The sequence below is a fragment of the Callithrix jacchus genome, chromosome 8 (assembly GCF_049354715.1).
Source record: "Callithrix jacchus isolate 240 chromosome 8, calJac240_pri, whole genome shotgun sequence".
In the NCBI taxonomy this organism is placed as follows: Eukaryota; Metazoa; Chordata; class Mammalia; order Primates; family Cebidae; genus Callithrix; species Callithrix jacchus.
The window spans coordinates 96,446,087-96,463,738 of NC_133509.1; the positions used below are offsets into that span (position 1 = coordinate 96,446,087).

General features: G+C 37.0%; 1 protein-coding gene and 1 long non-coding RNA gene across 7 annotated transcripts in view; one reads left to right on the forward strand and one right to left on the reverse strand.

Moving 5' to 3' along the window:
* The window catches only part of HIF1A (hypoxia inducible factor 1 subunit alpha), a 56,563-nt gene extending 39,153 nt beyond the window's left edge, over positions 1-17,410 (forward strand). For 3 of the 6 annotated variants that reach the window (XM_078335068.1, XM_035260662.3, XM_035260663.3), the window contains 9 exons: positions 3,319-3,425; positions 5,088-5,235; positions 6,188-6,408; positions 7,453-7,739; positions 9,845-9,967; positions 10,089-10,522; positions 13,903-14,011; positions 14,887-15,013; positions 16,090-17,410. In XM_078335068.1, the coding sequence (XP_078191194.1) occupies positions 3,319-3,425; positions 5,088-5,235; positions 6,188-6,408; positions 7,453-7,739; positions 9,845-9,967; positions 10,089-10,522; positions 13,903-14,011; positions 14,887-15,013; positions 16,090-16,241 (1,708 nt within the window). In that variant the 3' untranslated portion in view covers positions 16,242-17,410. The remainder of the gene's footprint in view (positions 1-3,318; positions 3,426-5,087; positions 5,236-6,187; positions 6,409-7,452; positions 7,740-9,844; positions 9,968-10,088; positions 10,523-13,902; positions 14,012-14,886; positions 15,014-16,089) is intronic. The other 3 variants (XM_078335070.1, XM_035260665.3, XM_035260666.3) reach the window with 1 other exon arrangement.
* LOC144577423 (uncharacterized) overlaps positions 1-17,652 on the reverse strand; it is a 33,634-nt gene that overhangs the window by 13,425 nt on the left and 2,557 nt on the right. The gene's annotated exons all lie outside the window — the stretch shown is intronic.

Sequence of the window (17,652 nt, forward strand, 5' to 3'; positions counted from 1 at the left end):
TGACAGAGCAATGTCTTTGGAATCACATAATGTTAGATTCACTCATGGCTTGCATCTCTGATACTTATAATGTGGCCCTCGCCTTGGTACTTAACTATTGTAAAACTCACATTCCTTATCTATAAAATAAGAATCATGGCTGGGTGTAATGGCTCATGCCTGTAAATCTCAGCACTGTGGGAGGCCAAGGCAGGCAGATCACCTGAGGTCCTGAGTTTGAGATCAGCCTAGCCAACATGGTAAAACCCCATCTCTACTAAAAATACAAAAATTAGCAGGGTGTGGTGGTGCATGTCTGTCATCCCAGCTACTCAGGAGGCTGAGGCAGGAGAATTGCTTGAACCAGGGATTCGGAGGTTACAGTGAGCAGAGATCATGCCACTGTACTCCAGCCTGGCAGTCCATACCTCAGTAGGCTGTTGTAAGGATTAAAGGAGTCTATTGAGTGCCTAGGGCACATAGTTAATGCTTCACTACTGGTGTCAACTTCAAGAAAACGAATATAGAAAAGCTAAGTACTATTTTAAGGTATTTACTGCTAGTATTCATGTCAATGTATGATGGAACAGAGATGTCCATCCTATTTTAAGGAATTATTTTTTATTTTTTGAAAACAAGGTAACAAAGTAGAGGTGGGGGCCAGGGAGAAAGGAAGGTAATGGAGCAAAAATGAGAAAGGGAGTAGCATTCCCCTCTAGTTATAACAGAAAATTAGCAAAATGATCATGATGGGAGCTAACAGTATAGATAGCCAGCTTATAGATCAACCAAGACAGTTTTTTGTTTTGTTTTGTTTTGTTTTGTTTTTGTTTTGAAACAGAGTCTGGCTCTGTTTCCCAGACTGGAGTGCAGTGGCGCCATCTGGGCTCTCTGCAACCTCCACCTCCCAGATTCAAGCAATTCTTCTGCCTTAGCCTCCCAAGTAGCTGCGACTACAGGCGTGCACCACCACACCTGGCTAATTTTTGTATTTTTAGTCGAGATGGGGTATCATCATATCGGTCAGGCTGGTCTTGAACTCCTGACCTCATGATCTACCCACCTCAGCCTCCCAAAGTGCTGGCAGTACAGGCACAGGCCTTAGCCACCGAGACCAGCTTAGATCAACCAAGACAGTTTTGAGTTTGACCAGCAGACTGTTATTTTCTGGTTTAGTGCTCTTTACAGGAACTTCTTGCATCTGTAACTCCTGAGAACAAAGCTGTAGAAAAAATTTCTCAATTTTAAGAAAGTCTCACATATCAAGCTCCTAAAATCCAAAATATTCCACAAATAGCTGTTATTTACTATACTGAGTAATAATTCATTTAAAACTATTTGAGCATCTACTGTGCTTATGGCACTAAAGTAGAAATGAAGATGAACAGTTCCTGCCTCAAAATAAATGAGTGGTATACTGCTTTAGATCACAGGTTTCCTAGTCCATTTAAAACACTTTTTGATCATAGTTTCTGGGCACCCCCACCCCTTTGGTACAGGATAGAACCTATTTAATTCTCTAAAGTTGTATTAACTTCACCTTTCTTGCTTCAACATGTGTAAAATTGACCTTCAGGGAAAGCATATACAGTTTATTTTTGACTTCTTGGCATCTCTTAGTGATAGACATAACTCAAATTGAGAAGCACTGATTGACATCAGATTAAATCAGAGCTTCCTACGACAATATAAGCAAGACTCTCATTAATCTGATCCCCCTACCTACTTCTTCAGCATTATCTGATCTGTCTCCACTAACCATATTATAGAATCTTTGTTATCTGCACCATGTTAAGCATTTTTAAAAATCTTTTGCTTATACTGTACCTTTTCCCTGAAAGTGGTTTTGCCTTTCCTTTTTCTCTCTCTAGTCATAAGTCTTCTAGAAGAGGCTGTTCCTCACTCTACCCATCCTTTGCATGGATGAGATTGATTTCTCTGATTCCTGGAACAGATTCTCATCTCTGTATTTATCTTATTATTTCCTAAGGTAGTACCAGTACATCTACTGCAAGATTAGCCACGTGTTCACTTTTGTCTTAGCATTTTCATGACACATAGGCATATTAAGATTTGAATAGTGAAAAGTTTTTAATTCCATGGGAATTTTATTTAAATAGAAAAATATAAGACCAATTAAAATTATTTTTTAAAGCATGATTTCAAGAAATATGACTGATTTTGTTTAAAAACAAGTTTTCCTTTATAATGGTCCCACCTGGTGTTGCTGTGTTTACAGATGTCCCTTTGTAAAGAATTGAGGGTTTGAGTTGAGTTTGGTTTGGTTTTTGGCAAATCAGCTTTTCATTTATGTATTTATTTTGCAATAAACTATGGAAGATCTTGCCTTTAAGTGTAAGAACACAGCAGTATTACTTTTATACCTTTAAAGAATATCTTGCCTATGTCCTTCCTGTAGTTAGGTGGGGTTTTTTGGCATAAAGCATGTTACATAAGGTTTGCTTACACAGTAAGAAAGTCCTCTGAAATCTAAAGGCTAAGAATCTAGAAGTTTAACTCATGTTTCCTCCCAGAAAGACTTCAGATGAGATTATTTCTGTTCAGAATGGTATACTAGGAAAATAGCTTTCTCTTTCTCATGTCATAGTTGCCATTTCACACTGGTTACAGAGAATAAGATCTAGTCTGTGTCCTAAATAAAGGTCTAGTCTCTGCCAGTGAGCTAGATAGAGTAACTAGATTGACTTCCAGTCTATTTTCATTTGAAATATTGTTTTATATGAAATTATTCCCATAATTTCATGTGATGTCAAAAACTAAGTACAAGAACATCTTCTAAAACCAACATAATTCCTTTAGTTCCCATTTAGTGAAGGTATATAACTATGTAGTGGCTGCTGATCTCCCAAAGTGAGGCATTGCCTAGGGGCTTAACAGCTACTCCATAAAGAATTTGGCTTTATAAAAAAATAATGTTATAGATTTTATCTATATTTTAAACTGTCAGTGACTACCTTTACAACTTTTACCATTTAATTTAGCAGTGCTTCTTATTTGTTTATTAATACCCTGCCTTGTTACCAAAAGTATGTATAATGAGATGTGATAAAAATAGGTAATAAGTTTGGGTGAAGAGGATAAAAGAGTTAAATAGCCAGATGAACCTAGACTTAAAGAAATGTGTGGTGTTGTATTTAATAACTGTAGAGCTACAAAAGGTGAGGTGTAAATTTATTATAAGCAACGGCGAATGCTCTCTATTTTTGAAAATTCACTTGTCTGTAAGATGAATGCCTATCAGTTAACTTGGGAGAAGAAAAATTTTTATCAGTTAGTGTCTCCCTTTTTTTTCTTAAATCTTGTATTTTTTACTAACAGAATTACCGAATTGATGGGATATGAGCCAGAAGAACTTTTAGGCCGCTCAATTTACGAATATTATCATGCTTTAGACTCTGATCATCTGACCAAAACGCATCATGATAGTAAGTACAATGGAAGAACTCAAGAGATACTCTAATTATTTAACTGTTGGAACGTCTGTACAGTTTGGCTACCCATCTAGTTCTCTGGTTAAAATGTACCAGTCTTCCTAGACAAAATGTATTAACAGGCCTATTCAGTAGAGATCTTGACCATTTTATGTTTTGTATTTGTTGCAACAAATATCAGTAAAAATAGAATCATTTAATCACAGATGAAACTTCCTGGCATTTTAAATACAAAGACTTGTAAAAAACCAAATATTAGAGAGTATTGAATAGCATAATTTTCAGAATTCACATAAATACTCAGAACAGTGTTTGGTATATAAAAGACACTTAGAAAATATTTGTACAGTCAATGAATGTGAAGGTGGTGGACATCATGCACATGTAATAAGTATCATTTTTAAAAAATTTTAATAGGTACATAGGTATGTATATTTTTAGGTTACATGAAATATTTTGATACAGGCATGCAATGCGATTTGTAAGGATAAATGGAGTACCTAACACCTCAAGCATTATCTTATGTGACAAACAATCCGATTATACTCTTGGTTATTTTATTTATTTATTTTACTTCATTTTATTTTCTTCTTTTGAGATAGGATCTCACTCTGTCACCCAGGCTGGAGTGCAGTGGCATGATCTCGGCTCACTGCAACTTCTGCCTCCTGGTTTCAAGAGATTCTTCTGCCTCCGCCTCTCGAGTAGCTGGGATTACAGGCATGTGCCACCACGCCTGGCTAATTTCTGTATTTTTAGTAGAGATGTGATCTCACCATGTTGGCCAGGATGGTTTTGAACTCCTGACCTCAAGTTATCCACCCACCTCGGCCTCCCAAAGTGCTGGGATTAAAGATGTGAGCCACCGTACCCACCCATAAAAATTAGTACTTCATAATCTAAGCTTGAATTATATTTACCTTTGAAAGAAACCCAAGACCTTTGAATGGGACCTGTAGATTAATTAAAACATCAAGGTAGCCTGGGTGCAGTGGCTCATGCCTGTAATCCCAGCACTTTGTGAGGCTGAGGCAGGTGGATCATGAGGTCAGGAGATTGAGACCATCCTGGCTAACATGGTGCAACCCCGTCACTACCAAAAATACAGAAAATTAGATGGGCATAGTGGCACATACCTGTAATCTCAGCTACTTAGGCTGAGGCAGGAGAACCGCTTGAACCCAAAAGGCAGAGGTTGCAGTGAGTCGAGATAGCACCACTGCCCCCCAGCCTGGGCGACATGAGCAAAAAACTCCATCTCAAAAAAAAAAAGCATCTTTGATTGTCTGGAAACTGTAGTCAGAATTTAAAGTTACAGCATCACCATTTGAAAAAGGTTATTGATTATTCTCTAATCTGACATTTTCAACCTAAGTCATTAAAGGAATTTCAGTCACTGAAGATTGTGTATTCATGAACTCTTCACTTAGCTCATTGGCAACAAAGGAGTTTTATTTAAAGGGTTTGAAAAAGGAAATGGGTATATTTTCAGCTATTCTGTGACACACTGTCTCAATTTAAGCAGCTACAACTGATTCCACTAAATAGACATCTGTTTTCTAAAACAATGATCAACATTCAGTACCTGTTCATTTAATTGAAAAGTCAAAGGGACAATATTTTCTCTGAATGATTCTTTTTTATTTTCCCCCCAAGTGTTTACTAAAGGACAAGTCACCACAGGACAGTACAGGATGCTTGCCAAAAGAGGTGGATATGTCTGGGTTGAAACTCAAGCAACTGTCATATATAACACCAAGAACTCTCAACCACAGTGCATTGTGTGTGTAAATTATGTTGTGAGGTAAGTTTGAGAAATAAACATTTTTGGGAAACAAACAGTAATTCTTTTTGGATACTCTGTTCATTTATAGGAAGATAAGATTATAAATATTAACTAAATTTTATTTTACTTTCACATTTCTACCATTATTTTCTGTACTCTGACCTAAGTCGCCCAGGCTAGAGTGCAGTGGTGCAATCTTGGTTCACTGCAGCCTTCACCTCCCAGACTCAAGCCATTTTTGTGCCCTGTAGAGACGGGTTTTGCCGTGGTGGCCAAGCTGGTCTTGAACTCCCAGGCCCAAGGAATTCACCCACCTCAGCCTCCCAAAGTGCTGGGATTATAGGCATGAGCCACCCTGGACATCTGAAATTCTTAACTGAAATTAGTCAAAATATCTTGTATGGGGAGGTTTTTTTTTTAAATTTCAGCTTTTATTTTTTATTCAGGGGATACATGCATAGGTTACATGGGTATATCATGTGATACTGAGGTTTGTGGTACAATTGATCCTGTCACCCAGATAGTGAGCATAATGCCCAACAGCTGTTCAACAACCCTTGCCCCTCTCCCCTGGAAGTCCTCAGTGTCTATTGATGCCATCTTTATGTCTACAAGTAACCCAATGTTTAGCTCCCACTTACAAGTGAGAACATGCAGCATTTGGTTTTCTGTTTCTCCATTATTTCACTTAGGATAATGGTCTCCAGCTGCATCCATGTTGCTGTATAGGACATGATTTCATTCTTTTTTTATGGCTGCATACTGCGAATTTTATTGGGTCTTCATTTAATATTAGCATTTTAAAACCCTAAATGTGACAAATTGTGCCTGAGAGATCATGCATCTCAAGAAATCTTAAAATGTTCCTGTCCGTAAAGCAGAATTTCTTAAGAGACCGTTTCACAGTTCCCCTTCCCGTCATTGTGTCAAGTGCTCATTTATGAATTACTAATTTCTCTTGTTTTGACAGTGGTATTATTCAGCACGACTTGATTTTCTCCCTTCAACAAACAGAATGTGTCCTTAAACCGGTTGAATCTTCAGATATGAAAATGACTCAGCTATTCACCAAAGTTGAATCAGAAGATACAAGTAGCCTCTTTGATAAACTTAAGAAGGAACCTGATGCTTTAACTTTGCTGGCCCCAGCTGCTGGAGACACAATCATATCTTTAGATTTTGGCAGCAATGGTGAGTAATTATTTTGTTAATTCCCTAAACTTTTGCTGCATGCCTCATTTCAACTAAATGTTACTTTGACGTTTTTTGTTGGTAATCATTTGGACATTGAAGGCTATTATGTTGGTTTGATTAAATATTTTTCCCCTGTAATTTCTTACCATTCGTGCTTTTTTTTATATTGTTGGAAATTGTATTTTAAAGTGTCCTTAAGGCATTTATTCTTCCCACAAATTTTTCCTGGCTACTCTGCTATTTCTGTATCCTGCTGTCAGATTTTCTCTAGTTTAGCGAGTTATATGGAAGTAGGCATTGTTGCATTAAAGGATAAATAGTCATATCATATGGGGAGCCACGATGGCTCCGGCCAGTTGTCCTGGCGCTCGAGGAGGTGAGGCTATGAGTTCAAGGCCAACCTGAGCAACATAACAAGCTCTCATTGATTGACCAAAAAAAAAAAAGTCATATCATAACATCAAACATTGAAGATGAAAACTGCAATTTTAAAGTAGAGAACATTTTAATATATAAAATGGTTAGTATTGCCTTTTGTCTTTTATGCCATACAGATTAAGAGGAGGTATCAATAGTGGATTGGAAAGATAATCCAGATTTAAGATTATACTATAATATTTGTTAACTTCCTGATGAAAGAAAATTTGGTAACATTTTGTTGTTTGATAAATTGTATACATTTTTTGTATGTTAAAATCCTCGTGGCCGGGTGTGGTGCCTCACGCCTGTAATCCTAGTACTTTAGAAGGCCAAGACAGGTAGATCACTTAAGGTTAGGAGTTTGAGACCAGCCCGGCCACCATGGTGAAAAGCTGTCTCTACTAAAAATAAAAAAATTAGCTGGGTATGGTGGTGCGTGTTTGTAATCCCAGCTACTACTCGGGAGGTTGAGGCAGGAGAATTGCTTGAACCCAGGAGTCAGAGGTTCAGTGAGCCAAGATTGTGTCACTGTACTCCATCCTGGGCAACAGAGCAAGACTCTGTCTTGCTCAAATAAAAATATTTGTATACTTTATATTGACTCATATTTTTTCCTTGCAGACACAGAAACTGATGACCAGCAACTTGAGGAAGTACCATTGTATAATGATGTAATGCTCCCCTCATCCAATGAAAAATTACAGAACATAAATTTGTCAATGTCTCCATTAGCCACCTCTGAAACTCCAAAGCCACTTCGAAGTAGTGCTGACCCTGCACTGAATCAAGAAGTTGCATTAAAATTAGAACCAAATCCAGAGTCACTGGAACTTTCTTTTACCATGCCCCAGATTCAAGATCAGCCACCCAGTCCTTCTGATGGAAGCACTAGACAAAGTTCACCTGAGGTAGGTGTCATGATATAATCAGAAAGGGACAACTTTCAGATTTTAACATTCAAGATTGTATATAATTATAAGTTTGATTGAAACACTAATTTGAACCACAAATTATATTTGTGTGTGTGTTTGAATTTTAGCACTTTAAAATTATTGCAAGAGCTATTGCTTAACTTAGACCTCAGCACATGTTTTAAGCTCAAAGATAGGAACTTGGGAAGAAACTAGCATAATATAAACCAAAAGGTGAAACATACATTGTTTCTTATTATTTATATCAGTAGGACAAAAACGTCTTGAATTTGGACATTTTAGACTAGGACTAAGTGTGCTCAAGGTAGCCACAGCCTATACCTGTTACCTTGATTTTTTTGTTTGTTTTGTTTTATTGTGGGTTGTTGTTTTTATTTTTTGAGACAGAGTCTCACTGTCACTCAGGCTGGAGTGCAGTGGTGCAATCACAGCCCACTGCAGCCTCAGCCTCCCAGGCTCAAGTGATTTTCCCACCTCAGCCTCTCGAGTAGCTGAGACTACAGGCCCACACCACCATGCCTAATTTTTTAACCCTTTTTTTTCCCTGTAGAGTCGGGGTTCTCACTATGTTGCCCAGGCTGTTTGTAAGCTCCTGAGCTTAAGCGATCATCCAATCTTGGCCTCCCAAAGTACTAGGATTACAGGTGTGAGCTACCATCCCTGGCCCATTACACCTTTAAGTTGGAGAACTGTCTGGTAACAATAGGCTTAACAGGGTTTACATGGGAAAGGACCTTATAAATTCTTTGCCCAATTTAGTTCAGTTTCCATCACTATTTTGAAACTTTAAGTATAACATGAAAGTAACAAGTCTTACATAAATTAAATACTTAGTAACTGGTCTGTTTTATTCTAGATCTGTCTTGATATTAATTGTCCTATAAACACAACAAAAATAATCTTTAAAGGCTGGACTGACCAAGACTAGAGCTGTCACACAGGGCTCTATTTCTAAATCTAGAATGATTCCATTTCAGGACTTCCTACATTTAAAAATATGCTCAGGAGTAGGGTAACTTAGCTCTGAACACTATAACTTGATAAATGAAGCATAAATCAGCTTTAATAAGTGGTAAATAATTCTACATTAAATATTTGAATAAAACTGGCAAGCTAAGAGTAGGAGATTTGATCTCATAGCCTTCTGGTATAGGAGTATCTCCTATGCCCTGCTTGCTTAATTTACCTAGCACAAAAAAAATGTTTGATTCATTTTGGTTTTTGTCTAACAAAAATAATAGAATGATGAAAGCAAAATTCCTTGTTTAGAATACACAGCTATAGTTTTTTGTTAAAATTCTTGCCCAGAACTCTTAAAATAGTAATAATGTATATTCATTCAGGTGTATGCAGGTAAAAGCACTTAAGTCTCTACTCCTACCCTCAACTGTAGCTGTGAGATTTTTAGGTAGCTCAATCACCATAGAAGTGTGCCTTCTCATTTCAAAGGTAAATTCCAGAGAATGTAGCATCTAGTTAATTGGTCAGTTAGGTACCATTGTGGGATGTAAATTACCAAAAATTGGTTTTATTCTTTAGAATAAGATGTTTCTTTTAATTTTAAAAATGATGTTATATTACATAGTCAGAAATACGTACATTGGCAAAATTAGTTACCAGTATAAGCTTCAAAATGTCATTTTTTTCACTAAACTTTTAAAATTTTTTTTGAGACGGAGTCTCACTCAGTTGCCCAGGCTGGAGTGCAGTGGTATGATCTCGGCTCACTGCAACCTCGGCCTCCTGGGTTCAAGCTTTAGCCTCCTGAGTAGCTGGGACTATAGGCGTGTTCCAGCATACCCAGCTAATTTTTGTATTTTAAGTAGAGACAGGGTTTCACTATTTTGGCCAGGATGGTCTTGATCTCCTCACCTCATGATCCACCTGCCTCAGCCTCCCAGTGCTGGGATTACAGGCATGGACAACCATGCCGGCCTCGTTAGATAAAATTTGATAAACATGATGGATTTGGTTGTGTGTTTTTTGTTTTTTCCTGAGATCTAGTTTGAAAATTCTGACAACTAGCAAAGTATATGGAGGCTTCTTCAGGAAAAACTGAATATATTTAATTCTCTTTACAGCCTAACAGTCCCAGTGAATATTGTTTTTATGTGGACAGTGATATGGTCAATGAATTCAAGTTGGAATTGGTAGAAAAACTTTTTGCTGAAGACACAGAAGCGAAGAACCCATTTTCTACTCAGGTAAATGAACTTATTTGTTTTATATTAAATTTCATTAATTTTTATTCTGAAGTGACTTTAACTTGTTTTTTATATATAAAGTGTGGCCATTGTAAAAACTCATGTATTTGCTGTTTTAAAGGACACCGATTTAGACTTGGAGATGTTAGCTCCCTATATCCCAATGGATGATGACTTTCAGTTACGTTCCTTCGATCAGTTGTCACCGTTAGAAAGCAGTTCTGCAAGCCCTGAAAGCGCAAGCCCTCAGAGCACAGTTACAGTATTCCAGCAGACTCAGATACAAGAACTTACTTCTAATGCCACCACTACCACTGCCACCACTGATGAATTAAAAACAGTGACAAAAGACCGTATGGAAGACATTAAAATATTGATTGCATCTCCATCTCCTACCCACATACATAAAGAAACTACTAGTGCCACATCATCACCATATAGAGATACTCAAAGTCGGACAGCCTCACCAAACAGAGCAGGAAAAGGAGTCATAGAACAGACAGAAAAGTCTCATCCAAGAAGCCCTAACGTGTTATCTGTCGCTTTGAGTCAAAGGTATTTATGTGTAACATTCAAGTTATAGCTCTTTTATTATTTTTGAGAAAATGTATGTGACAGTACATAATTTTTAAATGTATAGCAAACCTGATGTATATGCTCTAAGACAAATTCTTAAGCACTCAAAAAGTTTTCTAAATTAACCTCATGTATTTTTTTCTAAAATAATTATAAATTCTAAAATTACCTATCTAAATGTAAGAGTCTTCTGACACCTTTAAAATAAAATCCAGCTCAGGAAGTTCTGTAATCAGATATACTTCTTGAATTTGTTTAAATCAAGACTAGTTAACTACCCTCGCTACTTAGATATTTCCATTTCTTTTTTTTTTTTTTTTTTTTAATTAGAGACAGGTTTTCGCCATGTTGGGCAGGCTGGTCTGGAACTCCTGACCTCAGGTGATCCGCCTGCCTCAGCCTCCCAAAGTGCTGGGGTTACAGGCATGAGCCACTGCGCCCAGCAGATGCTTCCATTTCTTAGAGCTCTTTCTTTAAGCTTATCTGAAGAAAAGCCCTTCCAATTTAAGGGTTATTTCCAATTGCACATTCCAAATTGAGTCTTCCATCTTTAGCATTCAATATAGATATTTACAAGCCCCTCTTTCAAACTGTTATTAGAGTTACTTATATTAAAGTTGCTTTTATTTTTCATTACATATTTGTAGAACCTTAGCTCGCTCTCTCTCTATATATATATTACAGGCAATATAGGTTTTTGAACTCTACAACAGGAATCTAAGCATGACTTAAGACATTACTTCTTAGGAGCTAGTTCAGACAAACATATGGACACAACCCAATTTTTAAGTTATACTTCCTGTGTATAATTGGCAAGGGGATTTCACATATTTTAAGTTTGAGGCTATAGCTAGAAGAAATATGTTCTGGTTTATAAGTGTGTGGAAGAGGGAAATGATTGCTACTCTAGTATGTCTAGACTGAGCCAGATATCAATATCAATAGTAAGGAATCACTGTTATAGCCAGAGCACATAGGTTTTTTTTCCCTGCCCAGCATTCTCACCTTGACGTAGTGCTGGGAGGTCTTTTCCCTAAGCTAGGAAAAGATCTCAGGACTTTAGATGAACTCAGAAGTACTACTTTACATTCTTTTATAAGTTACTGTGTCACTAACTCAGTTTTTACCTTGAGCTCCGCTAGGGCAATTACAGTATCTTGGGCATTTTAGTGATACTAATACTTAGCTCATGACCTAATGTGTAGTACTTCCTCAATAAATGGTTGTTGGGGCAGGGCGTGGTGGCTCAAGCCTGTAATCTCAATGCTTTGGTAGGCTGAAGCATGTGGATCACCTGAGGCCAGGAGTTTGAGACCAGCCTGGCCAACATGGTGACACCCTGTCTCTACGAAAAATACAAAAATTAGCTGGGTGTGGTCCCTGTAATCCCAGGTACTTGGGAGGCTGAAGCAGAAGAATTGCTTGAACCAGAGAGGCAGAGATTGCAGTGAGCTGAGATCATGCCATTGCAATCCAACCTGGGTGACAAGAGCAAAACTCTGTTTCAAAAAAAAAAAAAAGGTTGTTGGACTGACAGATGCATGAATACAGTAATATAAATGACAGTCACTTATCATTTACAGTTTACTGTTAGCTACAGAGGATGGGTATCCAGTTTTCTGAATACCTGACACATCAGGTCACTTTAGCAATTCTTTTTAAACATTAATTCCAATGTCGCATGCACTGAAAACTTTCATGAAAGGAACCTCAAAAATACTTGGAAGTGTTTTTTCCTACCTTGCAGGTAATTATTTATAAAATTAAAGTGCTGTACCAAACCAGGAGACTTAAAGCTTTAGGATTAAAGATAAACCATGAAAAGCATAACTACTAAGTACTGTTAGTACTACAATGTTTTCATAATAGACTGAGTTACATTTCTTAAAGACAATATATGTTTATAAGAATTTTTAAACCTGCTTGTCTCTATAATAGAAGGTTTATAGAATTAAAAAAAAAAACTAAAGAAAACTGCAAAATAAGAGAGCAGTTAGATCACTTATCTATTTGGCACTCTTAACTATCTGGAACAGCAGGGAGTCTTTATGATTATGCATTTGGTTGTGGGGAGTCTTGAAAAGTCAAAATAGTATAACAAAGCTGATGTACTTGACTCATTAGAACAGTTCTTCACTATTTAATATTAATGTTAGATATATATAGTTCATGTTTGATAACCAGATTAATATGGAGGGCAAAATAGCAGAGTGGTAAGAGCAGGGGAGAGGAGGTGCAGATATAGAGACCTAGAGTGTACTTCAATATCTGCAACTAGTGAGCAGTAGGACTTTGGGAAAGTTACCCAATAGGCCACGGGGTTCTCATTTATAAAAAGGGTATGATATGCCTGTCTTATCTACCTTGGGAACCTGAGTGAGGTTAAAATGAACTAATGAAATGTTTCATAAACTGAAAACACTATACATATGTGAAACTGATCTTGAATTTCAATAGTCCCAACAATATCACTACATTGTTATATTAGGTGGAATAAAAGGATAATGTTTAACTATTTTGACTCTACAATGTCAATTTAGTTGTGTTTGGCTCTGTTTTATAAAACAGGGATACGCATAGTGTAGAAAATGTTCTGCTAAAAATTAAGCTTTGAATGCCAGGCGCTTATGCCTGTAATCCCAACACTTTGGGAGGTTGAGGTGGATGGATCACTTGAGTTCAGGAGTTTGAGACAAGCCTGAGCAACATGATGAAACCCGTCTCTACAAAAATGTGTGTATAAATTAGCCATAATCCCAGCTACTCGAGAGGCTGATGTGGGAGGATCACTTGATCCTGGAGGCAGAGCTTGGTTGCAGTGAGCAGAGATCATGTCTCTGCACTCCAGCCTGGCTGACACAGTGAGACCTTGTCTCACCAAAAAAAGAAAAAATTAATAAAGCTTTGACTTCAGAGTTTAGCTTTTGTTGCCCAGGCTGAAGTGCAATGGTGCAATCTTGGCTCATCACAACCTATACCTCCTGAGTTCAAGCAGTTCTTCTGCCTCAGCCTCCCGAGTAGCTAGGATTATAGGCATGCACCACCATGCCCAGCTAATTTTTGTATTTTTAGTAGAGATGGGGTTTCTCCATGTTGGTCAGGCTGGTCTCAAACTCCTGACCTCAGGTGATCCACTCGCTTTGGCTTCCCAAAGTACTAGGATTACAGGCATGAGCCAATGGCTCGGCCCAGCTTTGACTTAAGGTGATAAACTTTAGTAATTAGGAAAGTTCTCATACGTATATTACATTCCTTAATATTGGAAAACTAAGGAATTAGGTATTTAAAAGAGCCCACTGGGTATTTTTTTTAAAAAGTAAAACAGCTATATTTTTATTTCGATTTTTTTTTCTTTTCAGAGCTACAGTTCCTGAGGAAGAACTAAATCCAAAGATACTAGCTTTGCAGAATGCTCAGAGAAAGCGAAAAATTGAACATGATGGTTCACTTTTTCAAGCAGTAGGAATTGTAAGTATGAGGGTAGTAGGTTTTGCTTTTCTAGCTAATGTGCTATTTCCGTGTGTGTGTGTGAGAGATTCCTTTTTTCCAAATAGTAAAGTTACATTTTCAGAAGTTATACCTTGGGGTTTTTTTTACTCTGTATATACTATTCTATAAAAATACAATGTTTAATGGATACATTCCTGGTATATAAATTCCAAACAATTCCATTCCAATGTATTTTGAGTTAAAAAGTGAAGTTCTCCTCTTAACCACCCTGAGTATCACCACAATCTCATTCTCTTCCCTTTAAGTTACTTTGCCTTGTTAAAAGAACTGCTATTGGCTGGGCGCAGTGGCTCACGCCTGTAATCCCAACACTTTGGGAGGCCAAGGTGCATGGATCACTTGAGGTCAGGAGTTCTGTACTAGCCTGGCCAACTTGGTGAAACCCTGTCTCTACTAAAAATACAAAAATGAGCTGGGCATGGTGGTGCATGCCTATCATCCCAGCCACTTGGGAGGCTGAGGCAGGAGAATCATTTGACCCAGGATGTGGAGGTTGCATTGAGCTGAGATCAGGCCATTGCACTCAGCCTGGGTGAGAGACTGAGAGTCCGTCTCAAATAAAAAAATAACTGCTATGTTTTGGGGTAAGTCAATGGTGATGTAATTCATTCTGATATTTTCAAACCAAATTAACTGGGAAGTATTTATAGACCGATTGGTCACAATGGATGGTAAATAACTTTATCATAATATTAAGAGAAAGAATTTAAAATAATTTATGGTAGTATTTAAGAAACTGCCTATAATATTATTAAATTTACACCGATTTCAAAGGTATTGGTTGTAAAAAAAAGTTCAACAAACTAAACTTGAAATAACTTTACTGTTTATAGGGAACATTATTACAGCAGCCAGACGATCATGCAACTACTACATCACTTTCTTGGAAACGTGTAAAAGGATGCAAATCTAGTGAACAGAATGGAATGGAGCAAAAGACAATTATTTTAATACCCTCTGGTTAGTTTATTCTTTCTCACCTTGAACATCACAAAGACAAAATATATGAAACATTTTTATTTAGGAGCTTTAATCTAAGTGAGGGTCACTTTGGTTCCTTAGCAAGATTAAAAAGTAAAGTTACGGCCAGGCACGGTGGCTCAAGCCTGTAATCGCAGCAGTTTGGGAGGCCTAGGCGGGCAGATCACGAGGTGAAGAATTCAAGACCAGCCTGGCCCAGATGGTGAAACCCCATCTCTACTAAAAATACAAAAAAGCCGGGCATGATTGCGGGCGCCTGTAATCCCAGCCACTTGGGAGGCTGAGGCAGGAGAATCGCTTGAACCTGGGAGGCAGAGATTGCAGTGAGCCGAGATCACGCCACTGCGCTCTAGATGGGGCAACAAAAGCAAGACTCCATCTCAGAAGAAAAAGAAAAAAAGTAAAGTTGTATTTCATTTAATGGCCTTAATACAGGGATAAACATTTCAAGGTAGAACTTTCCATTTTTAGTAATTTCCTTTGAGTTGTCTTTGTTTATGTGCTGTCAATATTGATAGAAGCTGAAGAAATTGGTGAATTTTTATGACTACCACCTTTTTTTTTTTTGAGACAGGGTCGTGCTCTGTTGCCTAGGCCTAGAGTGCAGTGGCGTGATCACAGCTCACTGCAGTCTCAAACTCCTATGCTCAAGCAATCATCCTGCCTCAGCCTCCTGAGTAGCTTACACTACAGGCATGCCTCACCATGCCTGGCTGCTTTTTGTAGAGATGGAGTTTCAATATGTTGCCCAGGATAGTTTCAAACTCCTGGTCTCAAGTGATTCTCCTGCCTTGGCCTATGAGCCCCGATATGCCCACCATAATTATGCCTTTTTCCAAATTGTTACTTCTTTGTGCCTTTATTGTATCCAGTAAATACTTCTGACACAGCACTAGTATCACTTGATTGTACATTTTTACATAGTTGTCGTTTTGCCAGGTAGACTAAAAACCCTTCCAGAAGTTTATTTTCTATGATACCTAACACATTGTGGGTGTTTAATAAATATTCATTGACTAGATGAATGTATACTTAGGTATCTCTTTGTTTTTCAGATTTAGCATGTAGACTGCTGGGGCAATCAATGGATGAAAGTGGATTACCACAGCTGACCAGTTATGATTGTGAAGTTAATGCTCCTATACAAGGTAGCAGAAACCTACTGCAGGGTGAAGAATTACTCAGAGCTTTGGATCAAGTTAACTGAGCTTTTTCATAATTTCATTCCTTTTTTGGACACTGGTGGCTCATTACCTAAAGCAGTCTATTTATATTTTCTACATCTAATTTTAGAAGCCTGGCTACAATACTGCACAAACTTGGTTAGTTCAATTTTGATTCCCTTTCTACTTAATTTACATTAATGCTCTTTTTTAGTATGTTCTTTAATGCTGGATCACAGACAGCTCATTTTCTCAGTTTTTTGGTATTTAAACCATTGCATTGCAGTAGCATCATTTTTAAAATGCACCTTTTTATTTATTTATTTTTGGCTAGGGAGTTTATCCCTTTTCCTAATTATTTTTAATAAGATGCCAATATAATTTTTGTAAGAAGGCAGTAACCTTTCATCATGATCATAGGCAGTGAAAAAATTTTTACATCTTTTTTTTCACGTTTTACATAAACAATAATGCTTTGCCAGCAGTACGTGGTAGCCACAATTGCACAATATATTTTCTTAAAAAATACCAGCAGTTACTCATGGAATATATTCTGTGTTTATAAAACTAGTTTTTAAGAAGAAATTTTTTTTGGCCTATGAAATTGTTAAACCTGGAACATGACATTGTTAATCATATAATAACGATTCTTAAATGCTGTATGGTTTATTATTTAAATGGGTAAAGCCATTTACATGATATAGAAAGATATGCATATATCTAGAAGGTATGTGGCATTTATTTGGGTAAAATTCTCAATTCAGAGAAATCATCTGATGTTTCTATAGTCATTTTGCCAGCTCAAAAGAAAACAATACCTTATGTAGTTGTGGAAGTTTATGCTAATATTGTGTAACTGATATTAAACCTAAATGTTCTGCCTACCCTGTTGGTATAAAGATATTTTGAGCAGACTGTAAACAAGAAAAAAAAAAATCATGCATTCTTAGCAAAATTGCCTAGTATGTTAATTTGCTCAAAATACAATGTTTGATTTTATGCACTTTGTCGCTATTAACATCCTTTTTTCATGTAGATTTCAATAATTGAGTAATTTTAGAAGCATTATTTTAGGAATATATAGTTGTCACCGTAAATATCTTGTTTTTTCTATGTACATTGTACAAATTTTTCATTCCTTTTGCTCTTTGTGGTTGGATCTAACACTAACTATTGTTTTGTTACATCAAATAAACATCTTCTGTGGACCAGGCCCCTTTGATCAGCTTTTATGTTCCAATACTAAGAAAATTTGCTTCAAGACCTCCAACTCAAAAAATTGTTTACCAACAATTTAAGTACTTTATGAAAAGTACATGGTACTGGTTATTTCTACATTTATCTTACTGCTATCACCTTAATGTATGTTGAGTCCCGAACTGTCATGTTATATAATAACAACCATAATATCCCATTGTAAAGAGTATGTTGTTAGAAAAGAAATGTCGGTTTTAA